This window comes from Clupea harengus, chromosome 18 (genome assembly GCF_900700415.2).
Source record: "Clupea harengus chromosome 18, Ch_v2.0.2, whole genome shotgun sequence".
In the NCBI taxonomy this organism is placed as follows: Eukaryota; Metazoa; Chordata; class Actinopteri; order Clupeiformes; family Clupeidae; genus Clupea; species Clupea harengus.
The window spans coordinates 26345246-26363982 of record NC_045169.1 but is presented as its reverse complement, the minus strand read 5'-3'; the positions used below and the strand labels follow the sequence as shown (position 1 = coordinate 26363982).

General features: G+C 38.6%; 1 protein-coding gene across 1 annotated transcript in view; it reads right to left on the bottom strand.

The window, feature by feature from the left end:
* Nucleotides 1-205: 205 nt before the first annotated feature.
* LOC116224585 (C-type lectin domain family 4 member F-like) overlaps nt 206-18737 on the bottom strand; it is a 49484-nt gene continuing 30952 nt past the window's right edge. The window contains exons 8-10 of the mRNA XM_031584767.1: nt 1768-1910; nt 414-521; nt 206-232 (exon numbers count right to left, since the gene is read on the bottom strand). Coding sequence (XP_031440627.1) covers nt 206-232; nt 414-521; nt 1768-1910 — 278 coding nt within the window. The remainder of the gene's footprint in view (nt 233-413; nt 522-1767; nt 1911-18737) is intronic.

Here is an 18737-nt window from a genome sequence, read left to right as displayed (position 1 = left end):
GTTTCCCTAGTTTTATGTCCAGAAATCAGATCAAACGTAATTCATGTAAAATCCATACCCCACGTCAGACACTCTCCTACGAAATTTCTATCTACAGCTTTTAGTCTCACAGATTATTTTAAATGAGTCACCACACAATATGTCATTCCACTTTCCTCTTGTAATCATGGCACAGTTTTCTCCATCTGGATTAGATCCCATGTGGTTATCTGGCTGGTTTACGCCCCAAAAGCTGGAAGAAGAGCAGAGTCCAGAGAGCACATAAACATAATAAATGGTGCTCATAATCTGTACATTAAACCATGCCAGGCATCAGATTTCAGCTCTTTACTTTATTTTTAGATCTGGACATATCTAACCAATGAAATGACTTTAAATGTGAATTTAAACAGGTAATTATGTTTGGATTGTACCAACTTTGGGTTTGTGAGGGGTGTGTTGTCCACCCAGCGCCATTTGCCCTCTTCCTGAACATCAGTTAAACCAATCCAGTGATGTTCAGTCTTGGTCTTCAGGAAATCCTAATGTAAGAAATATCACTCATGATCTTCATCAGCAACATAATGATAACTACTGCAATAACTATTTCATCATGCTGATTTCAATCACATTAGTCTTTAAAGCTTGTTAACTCATTTGTAGTTTGTGAATAGGATTGATCAATTAATCTTTTTGCATCTGATGAATCTTAGTTTTCATTTCCAGGTAGAGTGGGGTATCAGATTAGTATCACACAAGAGGGCGTGAGGTTGAAACTGCTGTAATACATTTATGTAGAAAATGTTTTAAACCCAAGCTAAGATGACCTTTATTGATCCCACACAGGGAAATGTGCTGAATAACTGAGAGTCACAAATAGGTAGTTGTAATTGCTGAGAGCACTGATTAATATTCTTATAACTACATACCTGATGTATATCCAGGATTGCAGGCCGTATTGCTTTTCAGTGTCACCACGTTATTTCTGATTTAGTTTTTCTAACTAACATATTTTATATTTTTTGCATTATAATGTATTTTAATTATGATTAAAGTATAAGTACTTCTCATAAGCCATTTTCCCTCATTATTCCTTACATACATACATCAATATATGAGTTCCCATTAAGGTATAAAATATTTATCACTCATAATTATCACTGCCCATTTCCCAATGATGCATATTTGATTGCCTCTTAAAAAATGTCTGCTTCATACTTAAACCTAGACCTCTACTTAAGTAAACTGATATATTCAATGACATTAGTGAATGATGACTACAGACTTGTAAGTAATGAACACATCGTTTGCTTGTATAGAGATCTAACTGGTTACTGGTACAGATTTCTGCTACCTGCTTACTCAGCCATGTCAGTCAATGGAAGAGCGGGAATTGCTGAATGACTTCTGAATAATTTCATACAAATTGGATGTAAATAATGTACTATTTTAAAACAGGATGCTGTTGCTGATGTTATATCAGGTAAGGAAATTATCTTGAGTGGCCCTCGGAGACACGTATCATTAACTTGGTGTTTAACACATGACGCAAATAATGCTGTATATATATATATATATATATATATGCAATAGCCATTATAGCATTCACACAAATAATCTGCACACTTGTAAACAAGTAAACAGTTTCTGCTCTCAGGTATGTTGGAGGTATAGGACAGGGGACTATTGCACCAAAAATGAGTTCACCAGCCACTACTGATTAGAGTTTAGTACATTAGAGTTAGATAGTAAACTATGAAATGTTTTTAAGGAATTAATATGTCATACCATTTCTTGTTGACTGGTAATGATGACCAGGTGTCCTCCCATAGTCACACAGGCATCTCTGCTCTCAGTCCAGTTCATCACATCAGTGGAGAAGTGGTAACATGATCCATCGAAGTACTCCCAGTCATCAGCACACTTTGCTCCTTTTTAAGGGATATAATTCATAATGACCACCAGAACTGACATTTAGTTTCTCATGAATTGTTGAAATACTGTATGTATATACCGCTACTTTGACTGAAACAAAGATAGCTATTACTACAGTCATACTGATAACCTCTTGTTACATGGTCAAAACCTGATATGGACAGACCTGTTGCTTTTTCAGTACTTTTGTGCACCAGAAGGAAGACAAGGTCTAGGAACCTCCAGTCCACCACAGATGTAAGGAAATCTCACCTTGTAGCTCAGTCTTCAGCACTGTGTTCTCCTTGGTGAGATTATCAATTCGGTTTTTCTGCTCAATTAACATCCTTTCAGTTTCTGTTGAAAGAAAGAAATGAACATTAGACTATACCATTAAAAGAAGTCCAGAATAAATTAATCTATGGGCATTAAACACATTTTTAATATCATAATAACAGGGAACTTTTCAGTCAATTTCATGGGGAACAGGTTTTCCCTTTGCTGTATGAAAAAGAAGCCAGTTATTTTCTTTGTTTTTGTCCCTCATAAAGATTATTATTAACTTGGGAACAGAAATAGTCAAAGTCCAGGGAAGTCGAGCTTAATCAGAGTTAATGACTTAGTAAACAATAGTGCATTATAGTAAGGCAATTTAATATATTTACAGTCAACATCCTTAGACAAGAACACTTGACCCTGGGATTTCTTTAGTTAGTATTACACATGACAGTACAACTTTTCAGGCATTCTTACCATTACTGGGGAACCCTCAATACACTGCTAAGATGGTAACTTTAGCTAATGTTACTAGCCTACTGTTTTTCCCATAGATTTCCCAGAATCAGGCACATTTACGTTAAAAAAAGAAAACAGTGTGCAGATGGTCTTCATAGTAGACCAATATTAATAAATATACATCTGTCGAAACATATGAAAATTATAAAAGGTAGGTTCACACAATGACAACACAGTAAAAACAACCACAGATGACAACGGTACATTGTGCTTGTTAGTGTAAGGCAGAAGCTCACAGCCTACTCCTATCAGGAGGCATGGGAGATTTTAAGCACCGCCTCTATACCAAATATGATCTATGATGAAATATGTTCATGTGGGAGATTCATGTCTTGATTCATGTCTGTGGAGGAAAAGAGAAAGGTTTCTTAGGCTCATGGAGTTTTATTACTGCAGGCATGTGACCAGAGTTGTGTGTTTCAGGGTCATGTTGGAGCTTCAATACTGCAAGCATGTGGCCAGAGTTGTGTGTTTCAGGGTCATGTTGACTCTGAAGAGTGACATTTTTACTTCACTGTCAGCCATTTCTATGTGACAAGCATGTCTGATGTTGTATTACACCAAATGCTTCCTTATTCCAAAAAGGCTGGTCATCCCCAGGCAGAGGTACCATTAAGGAAAAGAACCATAACTGTGATCTGTTTCTCCGGAAAGAAGGCACAGAACCACAATTCATTAGAGGACAGGCATTAGCATCACAACAGATTATATGTGGTTAAGATTTATCATCTTTGTATTGTTTCTTACCTGAAAGTTCAATCTCTAGAGCCTGTTTCTCAGTCGTTATGTTGTCATATCCTACTCTCAGTGTTTCAAACTTGTGTTCAACATCTGTGGCAGCAGAAGATATAGACACGATATAAAGTTATACACACTTAGTATAGCCTGCCATTTTGTTTACATCTGACATGTTGACAGTTACTCTGAAGAGAAGGTTTGTGGTTCAGATTGATTATCTTTTTAACGTTTCTTACCTGAAAGTTCAAACTCACAAGCCTTTTTCTCAGTCGTTATGTTGTCATATCCTACCTTCAGTGTTTCAAACTTGTGTTCAACATCTGTGGCAGCAGAAGATATAGACACGATATAAAGTTATAGAGACTTTGTATAGCCTGCCATTTTATTTACATCTGACATGTTGACAGTTACTCTGAAGAGAAGGTTTGTGATTCAGATTGATTATCTTTTTAACGTTTCTTACCTGAAAGTTCAAACTCACAAGCCTTTTTCTCAGTCGTTATGTTGTCATATCCTACCTTCAGTGTTTCAAACTTGTGTTCAACATCTGGGGCAGAAAACAGACAAAGAGCTTCATGTAGTGTACTCAATCATGCATGCTAACTCACTCACCCACTCATGCATGCTAACTCACTCATGCTAACTCACTCACTCACTCCACTCACTCACTCACTCACCCACTCACTCATGCTAACTCACTCACTCATGCTAACTCACTCATGCATGCTAAATCACTCACCCACTCACTCATGCTAACTCACTCACTCACTCACATGCTAGCTCACTCATGATAACTCACCCACTCACTCATGCTAACTCACTCACTCACTCACATGCTAGCTCACTCATGATAACTCACTCACTCACTCATGCTAACTCACTCACTCACTCATGCTAACTCACCTGTTATATCCACCCTCAAAAAATCTGTAAACAGAACAAGGGTGCTGTGTTATCATCACAGTAATCATTATTGTCATGAACTATGTTTTGTGATTTTGATCTGCGTGTATGTAACACATTTTAGATTCATGATTTTTCAATTGACATACTAACAATTTACATACTGTTATGCTGTTCAGAATTGCCTATCACAGAAATACTAACATGGTATATGGTGGTAGTATTTATATATTGTTGACACATTTTGGGGATTTTTCAGCCTTGAACCGACTATAAAATACACACTTTCTCACTTGGTAGCACACTAATGAACATGGTGAACCCTCACTTTTTAAAAACACACTCACATAACACTTGAAAAGCCACAAGAAAAGATCCAAGGATGACACAGAGGACGGCCAGGATGGTTAACTTCAGTTTCAAGAGACCCATCTCATCCACGTTTAACTGGCAACAATTTGCTTCCTCAGAACTCTGATCTGGGGAAGAATAAAGTCCTTGCTAGCATGATAACTAGTGTCTTTTGGTGGTATGATTTTTGATGTCATTCTGTACGAATGGGTTGTTCGTGCATCTTCACATAGTGGGCTGGTCTACACAGAACTGCACAGTGCATAGCCTTGGCAGCTAGCCAGAGCAATAGGTGTCTTTATATGTCCTTCACATGACCATATACCTTCAAAATTAATTAAACCTAAGGTAGTTATTTATAAAAGCATAAAAGTGTTAAATTCTTGCATAGTGTTGCTTTAAAAAGTTTTCCATCCTGAAGCCTTATACAAAACACTATGAGAATAAAACAATTATAAAACAATAAATCAATTTTAAAATTCAATGTGGAACTAACCATTCCCTTTTGCCTGATCTTCACCGGACATCTTTTCTGACATGTTTGTACCTGTAGAGGGCAGCAGAGAGAAGGGGTATTTCAGAGTTGACAATAGTAGGAGATAGAAAAGGATAAAACAGTATGAACAAATACAAAAATAGGAAATAAATAATTATAATAATAATAATAACAAAATCAAACTAAATGATAATGTTCAATGTCTACCCTTTAAAATTGGTGTCCTGTGTTACTCTATAACTGTACATGTTTCTTTATGAGCCACATGAGATTCAAGCAGTTTACCATAAGGGCTGATACATGACCCCTTTAGTTTTTATCCAAACTTTTTTCCAAAGTACACATATGCCAAACATGGGCAAAAGTCTTTTTTTTCACTCTTTTCAACCTTTATTTAAATACAATCATAGGGTTCTTAAAGTGTCAAGGAGCTACAGCTTAAAGTAACACTATGGAGTTTCTGGAGCTGCCAGGCTACTTGCACTTGCTTTAATATTGACTGTGTTAGGAAAGTTGTTGACTCGCTAGTTTGTCATCAACAAAGATAATTTCAACAGGTTTCACTAAGTTTAGCCGCTAGCAAGACATCTCATTAGCTTGTTATATTCCCATAACTTGGACATTGATGCTAGTAATAAGTGATCAGTCAAACATCAAGCAAGTGCAACACAAGACAATGTAAGAAAGCAAATAAGTTACTGAATAGTCCAGCAGAAAGTAGCTCCCTACCTGGCGGCTCTAGAAACTCCATAGTGTTACTTTAATGTAGACAAAAAAAATTAGGATATCGCCTTCAAAATATCAGTGTGCCTTCATTCAACCCTCCTGAAATGTTGCCACATGAATGTAGGGACCACAGACTTTTGAAGCTGCCCACTTGATCGAGGCTAACCCAAGGCACCACCACTAGGTGGCCCTTCAAAACAGTACTTTTAGTTTTTGGTGCGTCAGTCAGATGCCTCTAACAGCTTGCAACACCATAGAGCCGTGTTCACACATACATAAATTGAATTAGCACTAATGTATGAATGACTTGATAAATCATATAAAGCTGACTATTATAACCAGGGACGTGCACAGGAATTTTGAAGGGCCATTGCTCTGCCCTGGAAAAAATGGGCAACACGTTCATTTTTGTAACCGCCGCCGCCACGCCCCCTCCCCCTGGATGCATATTCTGCCTATATCACTTGAAACTCTGATATTGTCAGGGTCGATCACTAACCGCCGCCGCCACGCCCCCTCCCCCCGTGCAAATATTCCGTGATGAAGTTCTGCAGCCGTAATACTATTTAAAAATATATATATATTTCCTTCGGTGGGGCAACTTCAGTCGAGGAGGGCAAACGGGCAGTTGCCCGAGCAACCTTAGCCCCCTCCTGTGCACGTCCCTGATTATAACAATAGTATAGTCTATATATCGGCTTGAACCTCAACAACACTTCACTGTTTTGGGGGCTTTTTTAGCCTTAGTGATATCAGACAGTGTAGAGACAGAACATCAATGCAAGAGAGATTGGACGTAGAATCAGGAAACTACAGAGGTCACACTCAATCCCAGGTCGCCATGGTAACTTAGACCTGTACATGGTGTGGGATGCTACTGCTTGTGCCACAGCTCCCACACACTCCACTGTTTTTAGAAGATCTAAACACAAGTAGATTCAGCCTGCATCAACTTCCACATTACTAGGTCCACAGTTTCACTGTGACACACAGTTCCTACGCCCACAGCGTAGTTTTGGGAAGATTGAACAAAGGCACACAGAAATATTTGAAGGTCAAATTACGAATTTCCATTTTCTTCAAAATTATGCATGAGCCAAATGACACTTTAGGAGCACAAATAACTTCTTTAGGAAAGGTATTTTCTGAATCTTACAGAAAGTGCCTTTTAATAGGCAATAATTCCACTAAACATTGACATTACAATAAACTTGTATGACAACTTGATAACAATACTTGAAAATGTATTATGTCAGTTGTTGAGGTTAATCATCATTGCACAGGCTCATATCCAGCTGATATCCTTACAAGATTATCTGAAGTAAGCGTCATTCACAATTAATGAGTAAATCGTTTTTTTTCTCTGCACCTAGTTAAGTCAGCAAATGTGTTGACTTTGAAGTTACTACTAGTATGTACAGTGCAAACATATACCAAACACGACACAAGCACTGAGAAACCTTTGGCATGAAGTCTGACTAGACCAGAAGAGGAGGACAGCACTGGTAATAACATTACACCATCTGGTGATGTGGAACAAATGAAAAAGGACAAAAATTGTGTCTTTTGTGTTTTAGGGGAAGTAAAGAGTGAGACCGTCCAAATTAGCAGAACTACTACAACTGTCAAAAAGGTATTAATGTCAAAGGGAAGTATTCAGGTAGTGTTGGTTATTCAGCATGGTATTCTACATGCATGTTGATGAATACCTGCAATTTAGATGATTGTGAAATTTAAACTTCATAGGCAATATATCGTCAGAGGTATTTTGCCACTCCAGTAAAATAACAGCAAATAAGTCTCTAAATGTGATTGAATAAACAATCAACTAAACAGAGACACAAACAAACACATAAATAAAATGTCTAGGTAGGTTCAGTGAAGTTTACAAACAATATGATGTGCAATATATAACAATCTATTGCTCACAACATCCTACATAATCGTTCATAAGCATTGAATGTACAAAAAGTTAAAGCTCTCTCGCTTTTCAGTTACCTGTGGTAGAGTCCTTCGATGTGTCCTTTGGTGTTAAATTCAAGTAGATTTTGTCCTCGGACATCGTTGTGATCTCTAAGTTCCAGTCAAGAGGTGATTGAGAGCTATAAGACAGAAATTTGTCTCCTGTCAGTCTCTTTAACTTAGGAAGTTCAGCTGTCATACAGAGTTATTTGCAATTGTGTGACAGTTCCCCTACAATTCCTCTTTTATACCCTCACAGGAAGTAACAACAATATTCATGCAAGTTAACGAATCATGATTCCTGAGTCATTTCCTGTAGATATAATACATATTCTTTAGTATACATGGGCCAAGTTTGAGTGGAAACGTTGTTAAAACCACTATTATTGTTAGACAGCGCTACAAAGAGTCTTATCTGATATACTTTAATCTGTCCTAAACTACAAGAAACCCCAAGTTTGTTTATACCCCTGATGCTTAGTTAAAAGAAAAAGGACAGAAGATAATCTTTTAGAAATGAACTCATTGTTACGACCCGGCTCGTGAGCCGCAACATATAATGGAGACAGACCACAGAGTGTACAAAAACAGAGTTTATTTCTAGAACACAAAAACACGGAGCCAAGCACCAAGAATCCATGGGGTGCACACCAGCATCAAAAGCATGGTGAGGATTCAAGGCCTCTTCTGAGGGCAAACATCTCCTCAGGTGTGGACAATCAAGCAAATGATGCCCATTCACCACCCAAAGGCTGTTGCACTGCCACTGCAAAGCTAGTTGGGGTGTAGCATCAATCCATCAACCCATACACACACCTGAATAATTTCAGAACTACTGTATATAATCAGGGCGTCCATTTTCCAGAATTCTGCTGTTGATGCCTCGATATAGAAGTCCCACCCACTCTAAAAAACCTCCCTGGAAAACCCATTTTTCGTAGTACCAGAAACAGGTACTAATTTGTGACCTGATCAAAAGCTTTTTCAAAATGTAAATTTATGACTAATAGTCAAAAGTTTCTGTCTCTAGCAAAACAGACGATATGTCCATGATCCTCCTCCAAGGGACAGCACAGTTTGGATCAGTGGATCAGCTCCTCTAAAGATGTTGATATCCATTTTGAATAAACCTCACTTAAATGTGTACACCTAACATTTAAAACTGTAATTGGCCTGAAGTTCCAGAGGTCAGTCCTGTCTTCTTTTTTGTGTGTAACTAAGAACCCATCCCTGCGCTAAAGCTGTTGGGGAGTCGGTCTAGTCCTTCAAGCTCTTTAGTTAGTCAGTTAATCACATGCTCAAATGTTCCAGAAGGTCTAATGTAATTCCATCCCTGTGGTTATAAAAACCCTCAATCACCATTCAAATGTCTTTTGTGTCAGTAAAATGTTTGACTTCTCCCTTTAAAGCGGTGATTGCCCCTTTCCTCACTTTTCTTTTCTTTAAAAAGTGTCTAGTGCATTTTCCTCTTCCTCTGTATCAGAGGGTGTCATCATGGGCATTTCCACGTTTCACCAGCAGATGGCACCCTTGACCTACTCTCCAGTTTGTTCTCCATGTCTCTCGTTCCTGTGGCCAGAGCAGCGGGTTCACTCTCGCACTCAGCTAACTTCCTCTTAGTGTCTGTTTAACGTCCTGAGGAACTAACAGTAGGACAATGGTCACCATCGGTACACTGTAATGTTTCATCAGTTCAGGAAACAGGGGCCATAATTCACAGGAACTCATAATTTACATATGCAAGAAACACACCACATTGTCCATGAAACCAAACCTCTTCAAAATCGTTTGTTAATACTAAGTAGAATTAGTTTATGGTTCCAGGTATAGTACCAGACATAGTTGTGTAGTATTTCCCTATATATTTCAGCTGTATTCTCCAACCTTGTAATTGTTTTCTAACTGTCATTCAAAAATGAAAAGGACAAAAACAAGAATACTTGAAATCATTGAATTTCTGTTTGTTTGATGGATTAAATACTGTCTTCGCCTGAAGTATATGCAGGGGACTGAATTATTTGGCTGTGAGCTGAATTAGATGGTGGTTTCACCTCAACACCGCCCCCTATTGATACATCTGTGCCAAGAAGAACAGCTTGTAGACATAGTAGTGGCACTTATAGGCTAATACACAAATAATGAAAATTACACTCAGAGCCATTTTCTGTGGTGTGATACACAGATATGAATCAGCACCGGCAACCTTATACTGATGACTTACTATACCATTGAAAATATAAAATTTAAATTTGGACAAAAAATTAAATTGTTTAAAAATAAACAGCTTTATTCACATTTTCACATACATTTGTGTACGGGCATATGAGAAACATGCTGGTTTCAGCCCCAATACAAAAAGGAATCACAATCACCCTAATTGTATTCTTTTCCTGAAATGGAAAAGCTCCGGTCAATCTTACCCGTTCTCACCAGCCGTCCTGTCCTCTTTCTTCAAGGGGCCTCGGTGTCTTACAGACGACCCGTTTGAGATTACGATCTGGTTCGTGGCTGGGATACTAAGATAAGGTGGCCAGCATTCTCGGAGGTAGCTTAGTCCATAGTAAAACACAGACGCGGATCTTGGTGTTAATAAAAAGGACCTCTTGTATTTATTGTCAAAGAGGTCAAAAGTTACAAGTAAATTAAAAGTACTATCTATGAAAAGAAATGAAAAGTGAGAGTAACAAAGTTCTCTAAGCAAACAAGCAAAGACAAAAAAAGAAAAGAAGACTAAAGACTCGCAAACACAAACTGCATTCGCCTTTTAAATCCCTTGCACATGCATACAAGTTCTAAACCACCTCCTTTTTCCTGACGCCTCCTAGCAACATACAGTGGGGAAAATAAGTATTTGAACCCCTACCGATTTCGCAAGTTTGGCCACTTGCAAAGAAATGTGTGATCTATAATTGTAATAGTAGGTGTATTTTAACAGTGAGAAACAGAATATCAACAAAAAAATCCAGAAAACTGCATTTTATAACATGTATGCCTAATTTGCATTTGATGCAGAAAATAAGTATTATTTTCCCCACTGTATGTTCATCTCTGACCCATGTGTCACATCCTCGGCTTCCCTCGCCGGCCCAATAGGCCCCTCCCATTACACAATGTACAGCACAGTGAAGTTTGCAAACTCTCTCAAAGTACACATTGTTCTGCTTTACATTCTCGTTGGTTAAGCACATTTTCATATTTCACGCATTTTTCAGCAAGCATATATTGATATAGGTTTGTGTAAGCATAACTCAAGCAATTTCCACACACAGTTATTTAGCATGTTTCACACCACATATTAGAAGAGCACACAGTGGTTATATCATTGCAAGACATGACTCAAGCATCATTCAGAAAAACACATATAGAATATATGGTTATCAATCATTATCAATTGCATATGGGTTGGTACGGGTTGCAGGTCCACTCTCATGAGCCATATTCATCAATGTGGACAAGTATAAGTGTACAACTGACAGAGAGGATTACAGTAAGAGCTTGGCTCCTTATAGACAGGTCAGTAGCAGTTTGTGCATCAACCATGGGAAAATATTTACATTCATTTAAACCAACACTCATAAGGCTCATGAGAATAGAAAGTCATTCATCCCAAATATGACTGGCAAGCTAACTGAAAGGACTGCCCTTAAAAATGACACAACTCTAAATCTGAGCTTACATGAGTGAAAGAATATGATCAGTGAGTGCTGAGAGAAGAGTTTTCAGCTACACCTTTGAAACAATTTTGCTGGAGGAATTGTTGGAGGTTGAAATATATTAATCTGGTACTAATCAATAAAGTCTACTTCACCTCTTACCTGTTAACTAATGTTGGTAATGACATGGTTTGGTAACACATGTTATTCATTAACACATAACTAATTGGTGTCTGTATCAGTGCCCAATATTAAGCACCATTAATCATGTATTAGGCCAGCATTCACCATTTCTTATTCTCACTGAATAGGTTAAATATTATTTGTACAACCTTAATAACCCACTAGTTGGTCTTACCCAATGTTTACTGATATATAGCAAGGATCAAAATCAAAAGAAGATTCATAGCCTTTCATAATATACTCTCTACATATGCCACTTACAGCAGCATATAATAGTTGTAGAACAAGTATCCCTACCTGCAGACTTTACTTTACTTTACCAACAAACAAACTGGACCAAAGGGTTCATCTGATAGCCGCACGAGACAGAGAGATCTGTCAGAACCTGATGGAGGCTTAAGGCTTTGGAAAAGGTCTCTGCCTCGTGGAAACAAAAGATGGTGACTTGTGACGGTTGTAGTAGGGCACTTTGGACGCATGTCGTATGTTCTGAGAAATTGTCTTTTTTTTAAATAAAAATGTCTAACTCACGCAAGGATTTCATCCTTTTCATGTCATTTTTAGTCCACTTCACAACAAGGAACCTGTTTTAAAGGAATAATGAGATATGTACAGTTTTTTAAGGATGAATGTGTCTGTAGTTGTAGTGGGCCATTTTCATCACTTCAGTCTGATTATGGAAAGTACTCTAAAACTGGGAACTTGTGTTGTGTCAATAATGATATACTATGTAGGCATCACTGATTGAAGTGCACTCATTGCTCTTGAACAACGTTCCACTTTAGAACAAGGGTCCTGCCTCCCAGTCACCACTAGCAGCCTGTGTGAGTACCATTACCATTACTGCCTCCCAGTCACCACTAGCAGCCTGGGTGAGTACCATTACCATTACTGCCCCAGTCACCACTAGCAGCCTGTGTGAGGACCATTACCATTACTGCCCCAGTCACCACTAGCAGCCTGGGTGAGTACCATTACCATTACTGCCTCCCACTCACCACTAGCAGCCTGGGTGAGGACCATTACCATTACTGCCTCGCAGTCACCACTAGCAGCCTGGGTGAGTACCATTACCATTACTGCCTCCCAGTCACCACTAGCAGCCTGGGTGAGTACCATTACCATTACTGCCTCCCACTCACCACTAGCAGCCTGGGTGAGGACCATTACCATTACTGGACCTGCTGTGACACTGCATTTAGCAATGAAACACTGTTTCTCAGTAGAGATACTTATTCTACAATGATTCTGTCCCTACAGGTGACGTATTTAGACAGTGTCTTAGCAGGCTACAAACTTTCTTTTTGTATTCTTAAAATATATCATACATCATAAGATTACGTTGAGACTAACTAGTTGGTTAATAAGGATGTACCAAGAATATATTACATATTCAGTGAGAATAATAAAGAGGCTAACACAGGCCTAATAAATGATGCTTAATGCAGACTTCATTTGGCACTTATACAGACACATATTAGTTATGTGTGAATGGTTAACATATGTTCCCTAAACTAAAGTGTTTCCCTAGTTTTATGTCCAGAAATCAGATCAAACGCAATTCATGTAAAATCCATCCCCCACGTCAGCCACTCTCCTACGAATTTTCTATCTACAGCTTTTAGTCTCACAGATTATTTTATATGAGTCACCACACGATATGTCATTCCACTGTCCTCCTGTAATCACGACACAGTCTTCTCCATTTAGATCATGTCCCATGTAGTTATCTGGCTGGCCTACACCCCAAAACCTGGAAGAAGAGCAGAGTCCAGAGAGCACATAAACACAATAAATGGTGCTCATAATCTGTACATTAAACCATGCCAGGTATCAGATTTCAGCTCTTTACTTTGTTTTTAGATCTGTACATATCTAACCAATGAAATAACATTAAATGTGAATTGTTTTGAGCAGAAACGGGTAATTATGTTTGGATTGTACCAACTTTGGGTTTGTGAGGGGTGTGTTGTCCACCCAGTGCCAGCTGGCCTCTTCCTGAGCATCAGTTAAACCAATCCAGTGCTCAGCCTTGCCCTTTAGGAAATCCTAATGTAAGAAACATCACTCTCATGATCTTGATAAGCAACATAATAATGACTAATGCAATAACCATTTCATCATGCTGATTCCGATCACATTAGTCTTCAAAGCTTGTCTACTCTTTTTACTCATTCATTCTTACTCATTGTTTTTTAATTTGTAGATTGTGAATAGGATTGATCAATTAATCTTTTGCCATCTGAAGAATCTTAGTTTTCATTTCCAGGTAGAGTGGGATATCCTGTTAGTATCACACAAGAGGGCGTGAGGTTGAAAAAGCTGTAATACATTTATGTAGAAAATGTTTTAGTCAACCAAAGATAAGATGACCTTTATTGATCCCACACAGGGAAAAGTGCTGAATACCTGAGAGTCACAAATAGGTAGTTATAATTGCTGGGAGCACTGATTAATATTCGTATTACTATATACCTAATGTATATCCAGGATTGCAGGCCGTATTGCTTTTCAGTGTCACCACGTTATTTCTTATTTAGTTTTTCTAATAAACATATTTTACAGTTTTCGCATTATGATGTATTTTAGTTATAATTAAAGTAAAAGTAGAGTAAAGTACCTTGGCTCAACACAAGCATAACGTTATGTTGGCAATGAATGGTATTAAAGGAATTTTGGGATAGATGTTTAAAAAGAAAATACAATACAATCCATATTCCCTCATTATTCCTTACAAACATACATAAATATATGAGTTCTGTAGGTGGTCTCACCATAGACTACATTACCCAGAGTCCCCTTATCACTTTCATTCCTTATCTACATTTCAACAACTCAGCATTGGTCGCAACAAGGTCATAAAATTTTCCTTTAAAACAGCCCCAAACCCGAAAATCTCTCTCTCTCGCGGTGGTTTTTGCAGCAGTGAATTCCATTCACAAATAGAGATACTCGACCCTACAGAATAATTCTCATTAGGACAAAGGACGACACGACGACACGTAGCCCATAGAACTTCTGATCAAAGTCCCAATCTACTTGAAATCGTTTAGTTGCACCCTGAGTTTACATCAATAGTACTACACTGCAGCCCAGCAGTTTATTGAATACGAGAAGGCGACCGGCTCCCTCCTCATCTATTCAAGTCGACATTGGAAAAGTTAATTTCCCTTCATTTCCCTTCAAGACTCACCACGACCTCCACCAGGCCGTCCCGAGTCCAGTTGACGAACTGAAACAGAAGAAAGAAATCCGGCTCCTTCCACACGCCTGCGTCCTACGCTGCTCCACGGAAGACCGCAGAAAACATCTTGGTCGCTACGCAAGAGCGATCGAAGTAAGGCTAATATCTGGGCAGAACTTAGTTTTATATGTATGTTTTAATCTATGTGATAAGTGTTGTTATTTTTATTTCGTTAAGATTTAAATGCAAACTGAAATTCACAATCTACCTGGTCTGTGACCGTGGATAATCTTGCTTGGTTCTTTTGCTAGTGTTAGATAGTTTTGTTCATGCACCATCTCTCTATCTCTCTCTCTCTAACTCCCCTTATATCACCACCTGAACATATACACGCACACATCGCGATTTCAGTGTTGTAAAGAGCTTGTATTGAATTAAGGCCTAGCTCAGATTTTGTCCTTAAGGCAAGAATCCTTTGTTCAGGCATTCTTTACTTTGCGCACTTCCCCCAACTAAATTTGCCCCTAAGCAACATAGCGTTCCTGTCTCGGACCCGCAGCAGCATCCGGTGACCATTCTCCCTCTAGTTGGGGCCTGACGCACTCTTGACTTCACGCACACAGCATCTATCACCTGTGCGCTTGCGCATAGCCTCCCTCTCACTTCCCCCATCTCTTCATTGAGCGCGCGACCGCATTTACTCGCAACTGCGCATACCCACACACGCACGCACCCGCTCACACACGCACGCACCGGCTCACACACACACACACACACACAGACAGAGACGAGAAAGCTAACGCACCCTCCTCTGCATTGCTGAAACAGACTACCTCATTCCCCAATTCCACTTTGTGCCTTACTCAATTGTTTTACTCCAGTGTGTATGTTATTATACCTGGTTTGATATTACTATTAATTACCGTTTGTTACTTTTAATAAATTGTTTATTTTAGACTTAAACAAGTGTCTTGCCTGTTATTGTTCCAATATTCCACACAAATAATCTGCACACTTGTAAACAAGTAAACAGTTTCTTCTCTCAGGTATGTTGGAGGTATAGAACAGGGGGCTGCTGCACCAAAAATGAGTTCACCAGCCTCTACTGATTAGAGTTTAGTACATTAGAGTTAGATAGTAGACCATGAAATATTTTTAAGGGGTTAATATGTCATACCCATTCTTGTTGACTGTTTACGATGACCAGGTGTCCTCCCATAGTCACACAGGCATCTCTGCTCTCAATCCAGGTCTTCTTATCAGTGGAGAAGTGGTAAAATGATCCATTGAAGTACTCCCAGTCATCAGCACACTTCCTCACTCCTATTTAAGAGATATAATTCATAATGACCATCCAAACTGACATTTAGTTTGTCATGATCTGTTGACATACTGTATGTATATACCGCTACTGACAAAACAAACAAAGACAGCCTACAGTCATACAGATAAGTAGTCTTGTTACATGGTCAAAACCTGATATGGACAGACCTGTTGCTTTTTCAGTACTTTTATGCACCAGAAGGAAGAAGACAAAGTCTAGGAACTCCAGTTCACCACGGATGTATGGAAATCTCACCTTGTAGCTCAGTCTTCAGCACTGTGTTCTCCTTGGTGAGATCATCATTTCTGTTTTTCTGCTCAATTAACATCCTTTCAGTTTCTGTTGAAAGAAAGGAAAACAACAGTAGACTATGCCATTAAAAGAAGTCCAGAATAAATTCATCTATGGGCATTAAACACATTTTTAATATCATAATAACAGGGAACTTTTCAGTCAACTTCACGAGGAACAAGTTTTCCCTTTGTGGTATGAAAAAGAAGCCAGTTATTTTCTTTGTTTTTGTCCCCCATAAAGATTATTATTAACTTGGGAACAGAAATAGTCAAAGTCCAGGGAAGTCGAGCTTAATCAGAGTTAATGACTTAGTAAACAATAGTGCATTATAGTAAGGCAATTTAATATATTTACAGTCAACATCCTTAGACAAGATAACTTGACCCTGGGATTTCTTTAGTTAGTATTACACATGACAGTACAACTTTTCAGGCATTCTCACCATTACTGGGGAACCCTCGATACACTGCTAAGATGGTAACTTTAGCTAATGTTACTAGCCTACTGTTTTTCCCATAGATTTCCCAGAATCAGGCACATTTACATTAAAAAAAGAAAACAGTGTGCAGATGGTCTTCATAGTAGACCAATATTAATAAATATACATCTGTCGAAACATGTGAAAACCACAGATGACCACAGATGACAACGGTAAATTTTGCTCGTTAGTGTAAGGCAGAAGCTCACAGCCCACTCCCATCAGGAGGCATGGCAGATTTTAAGCACTGTCTCTATACCAAAATATAATGAACGATGAAATATGTTCATGTAGAAGACTTTGTACCTGACAGTTCAGTAGTACAGTTGGCATACTGTTGATTCGTGTCTGTGGAGGAAAAGAGAAAGGTTTCTTAGGCTCATGGAGTTTCATTACTGCAAGCATGTGACCAGAGTTGTGTGTTTCAGGGTCATGTTGGAGCTTCATTACTGCAAGCATGTGGCCAGAGTTGTGTGTTTCAGGGTCATGTTGACTCTGAAGAGTGACATTTTGACTTCACTGTCAGCCATTTTTATGTGACAAGCATGACTGATATTGTATTACACCAAATGCTTCCCCAGGCAGAGGTACCATTAAGGAAAAGAACCATAACTGTGATCTGTTTCTCCGGAAAGAAGGCACAGAACCACAATTCATTAGAGGACAGGCATTAGCATCACAACAGATTATATGTGGTTCAGATTTATCATCTTTGTATTGTTTCTTACCTGAAAGTTCAATCTCTAGAGCCTGTTTCTCAGTCGTTATGTTGTCATATCTTACCTTCAGTGTTTCAAACTTGTGTTCAACATCTGTGGCAGAAAACAGAAAAAGAGCTTCATGTAGTTTCATTACTATGTGCAGATGGGCAGAGCCTGCTGTTTTGAGCAGTTATTGATAAGGTGTCATTTACCGCGAAGGGGAGGTTTTAGTTGGGACATTTCTCTGTAAAATATAATGTCTGATGTTATCATGTCCTTACCTGAAAGTTCAATCTCTAGAGCCTCTTTCTCAGTGGTTATGTTGTCATATCCTACCTTCAGTGTTGCAAACTCATCTGTGGCAGAAAATGGAAGATACCTTTTGTCAATTTCTATGCAACGTAATTGTTACAAATGTGCACACTCTGGTTTATTATATCTCAGCACTACGGCCTACTCCTTGCAGCATTATTGTGTTTTTTTTTACCTTTACCATGATGAAGATGTCATGCCTATTGTTTAAAGTGTTTTTAAGTTAAACTAGTCTGTCGTTGCTGAGTGTCATATTGCTCTGACTGTGAGATAGAAAAAAAATCATATAGTTATAAATTATTATATATTAACTTATAAATGCTTGACCTCTGTGCAAACACACAGTACAGTTGCAATGGGATAACTTAATGAGGTGAACCTGAGAGGTGGCTTCCTCTGGAGGAATATTTTGGACTTGTTGTCAATATGCCTTTAAAGAGTTTTTGTCCTAGAGTCATACAAATAACACCCCCAGAAACCTTGAATCTTTTACTTTTCACATAAATAGTTTAAAACAAACAAAGAAATTAGCACTTTGTAAGGAGAAAATAACTAAAATCTTGCAAATGTCAGTCTCTAAGTGAAGTTCAGCTCCTAAGGAACCAGTGGATGACCCATGGCCCATTAGCATATGAGGGCAATTCATATGATAAGGGGATGGTAATTCTTGGCGATCGCTATTGGGTCATGATGTGGCAATAAAACCTGTGGGGGGTAGAGGGCCACAAAGACATTCCAGGGCCA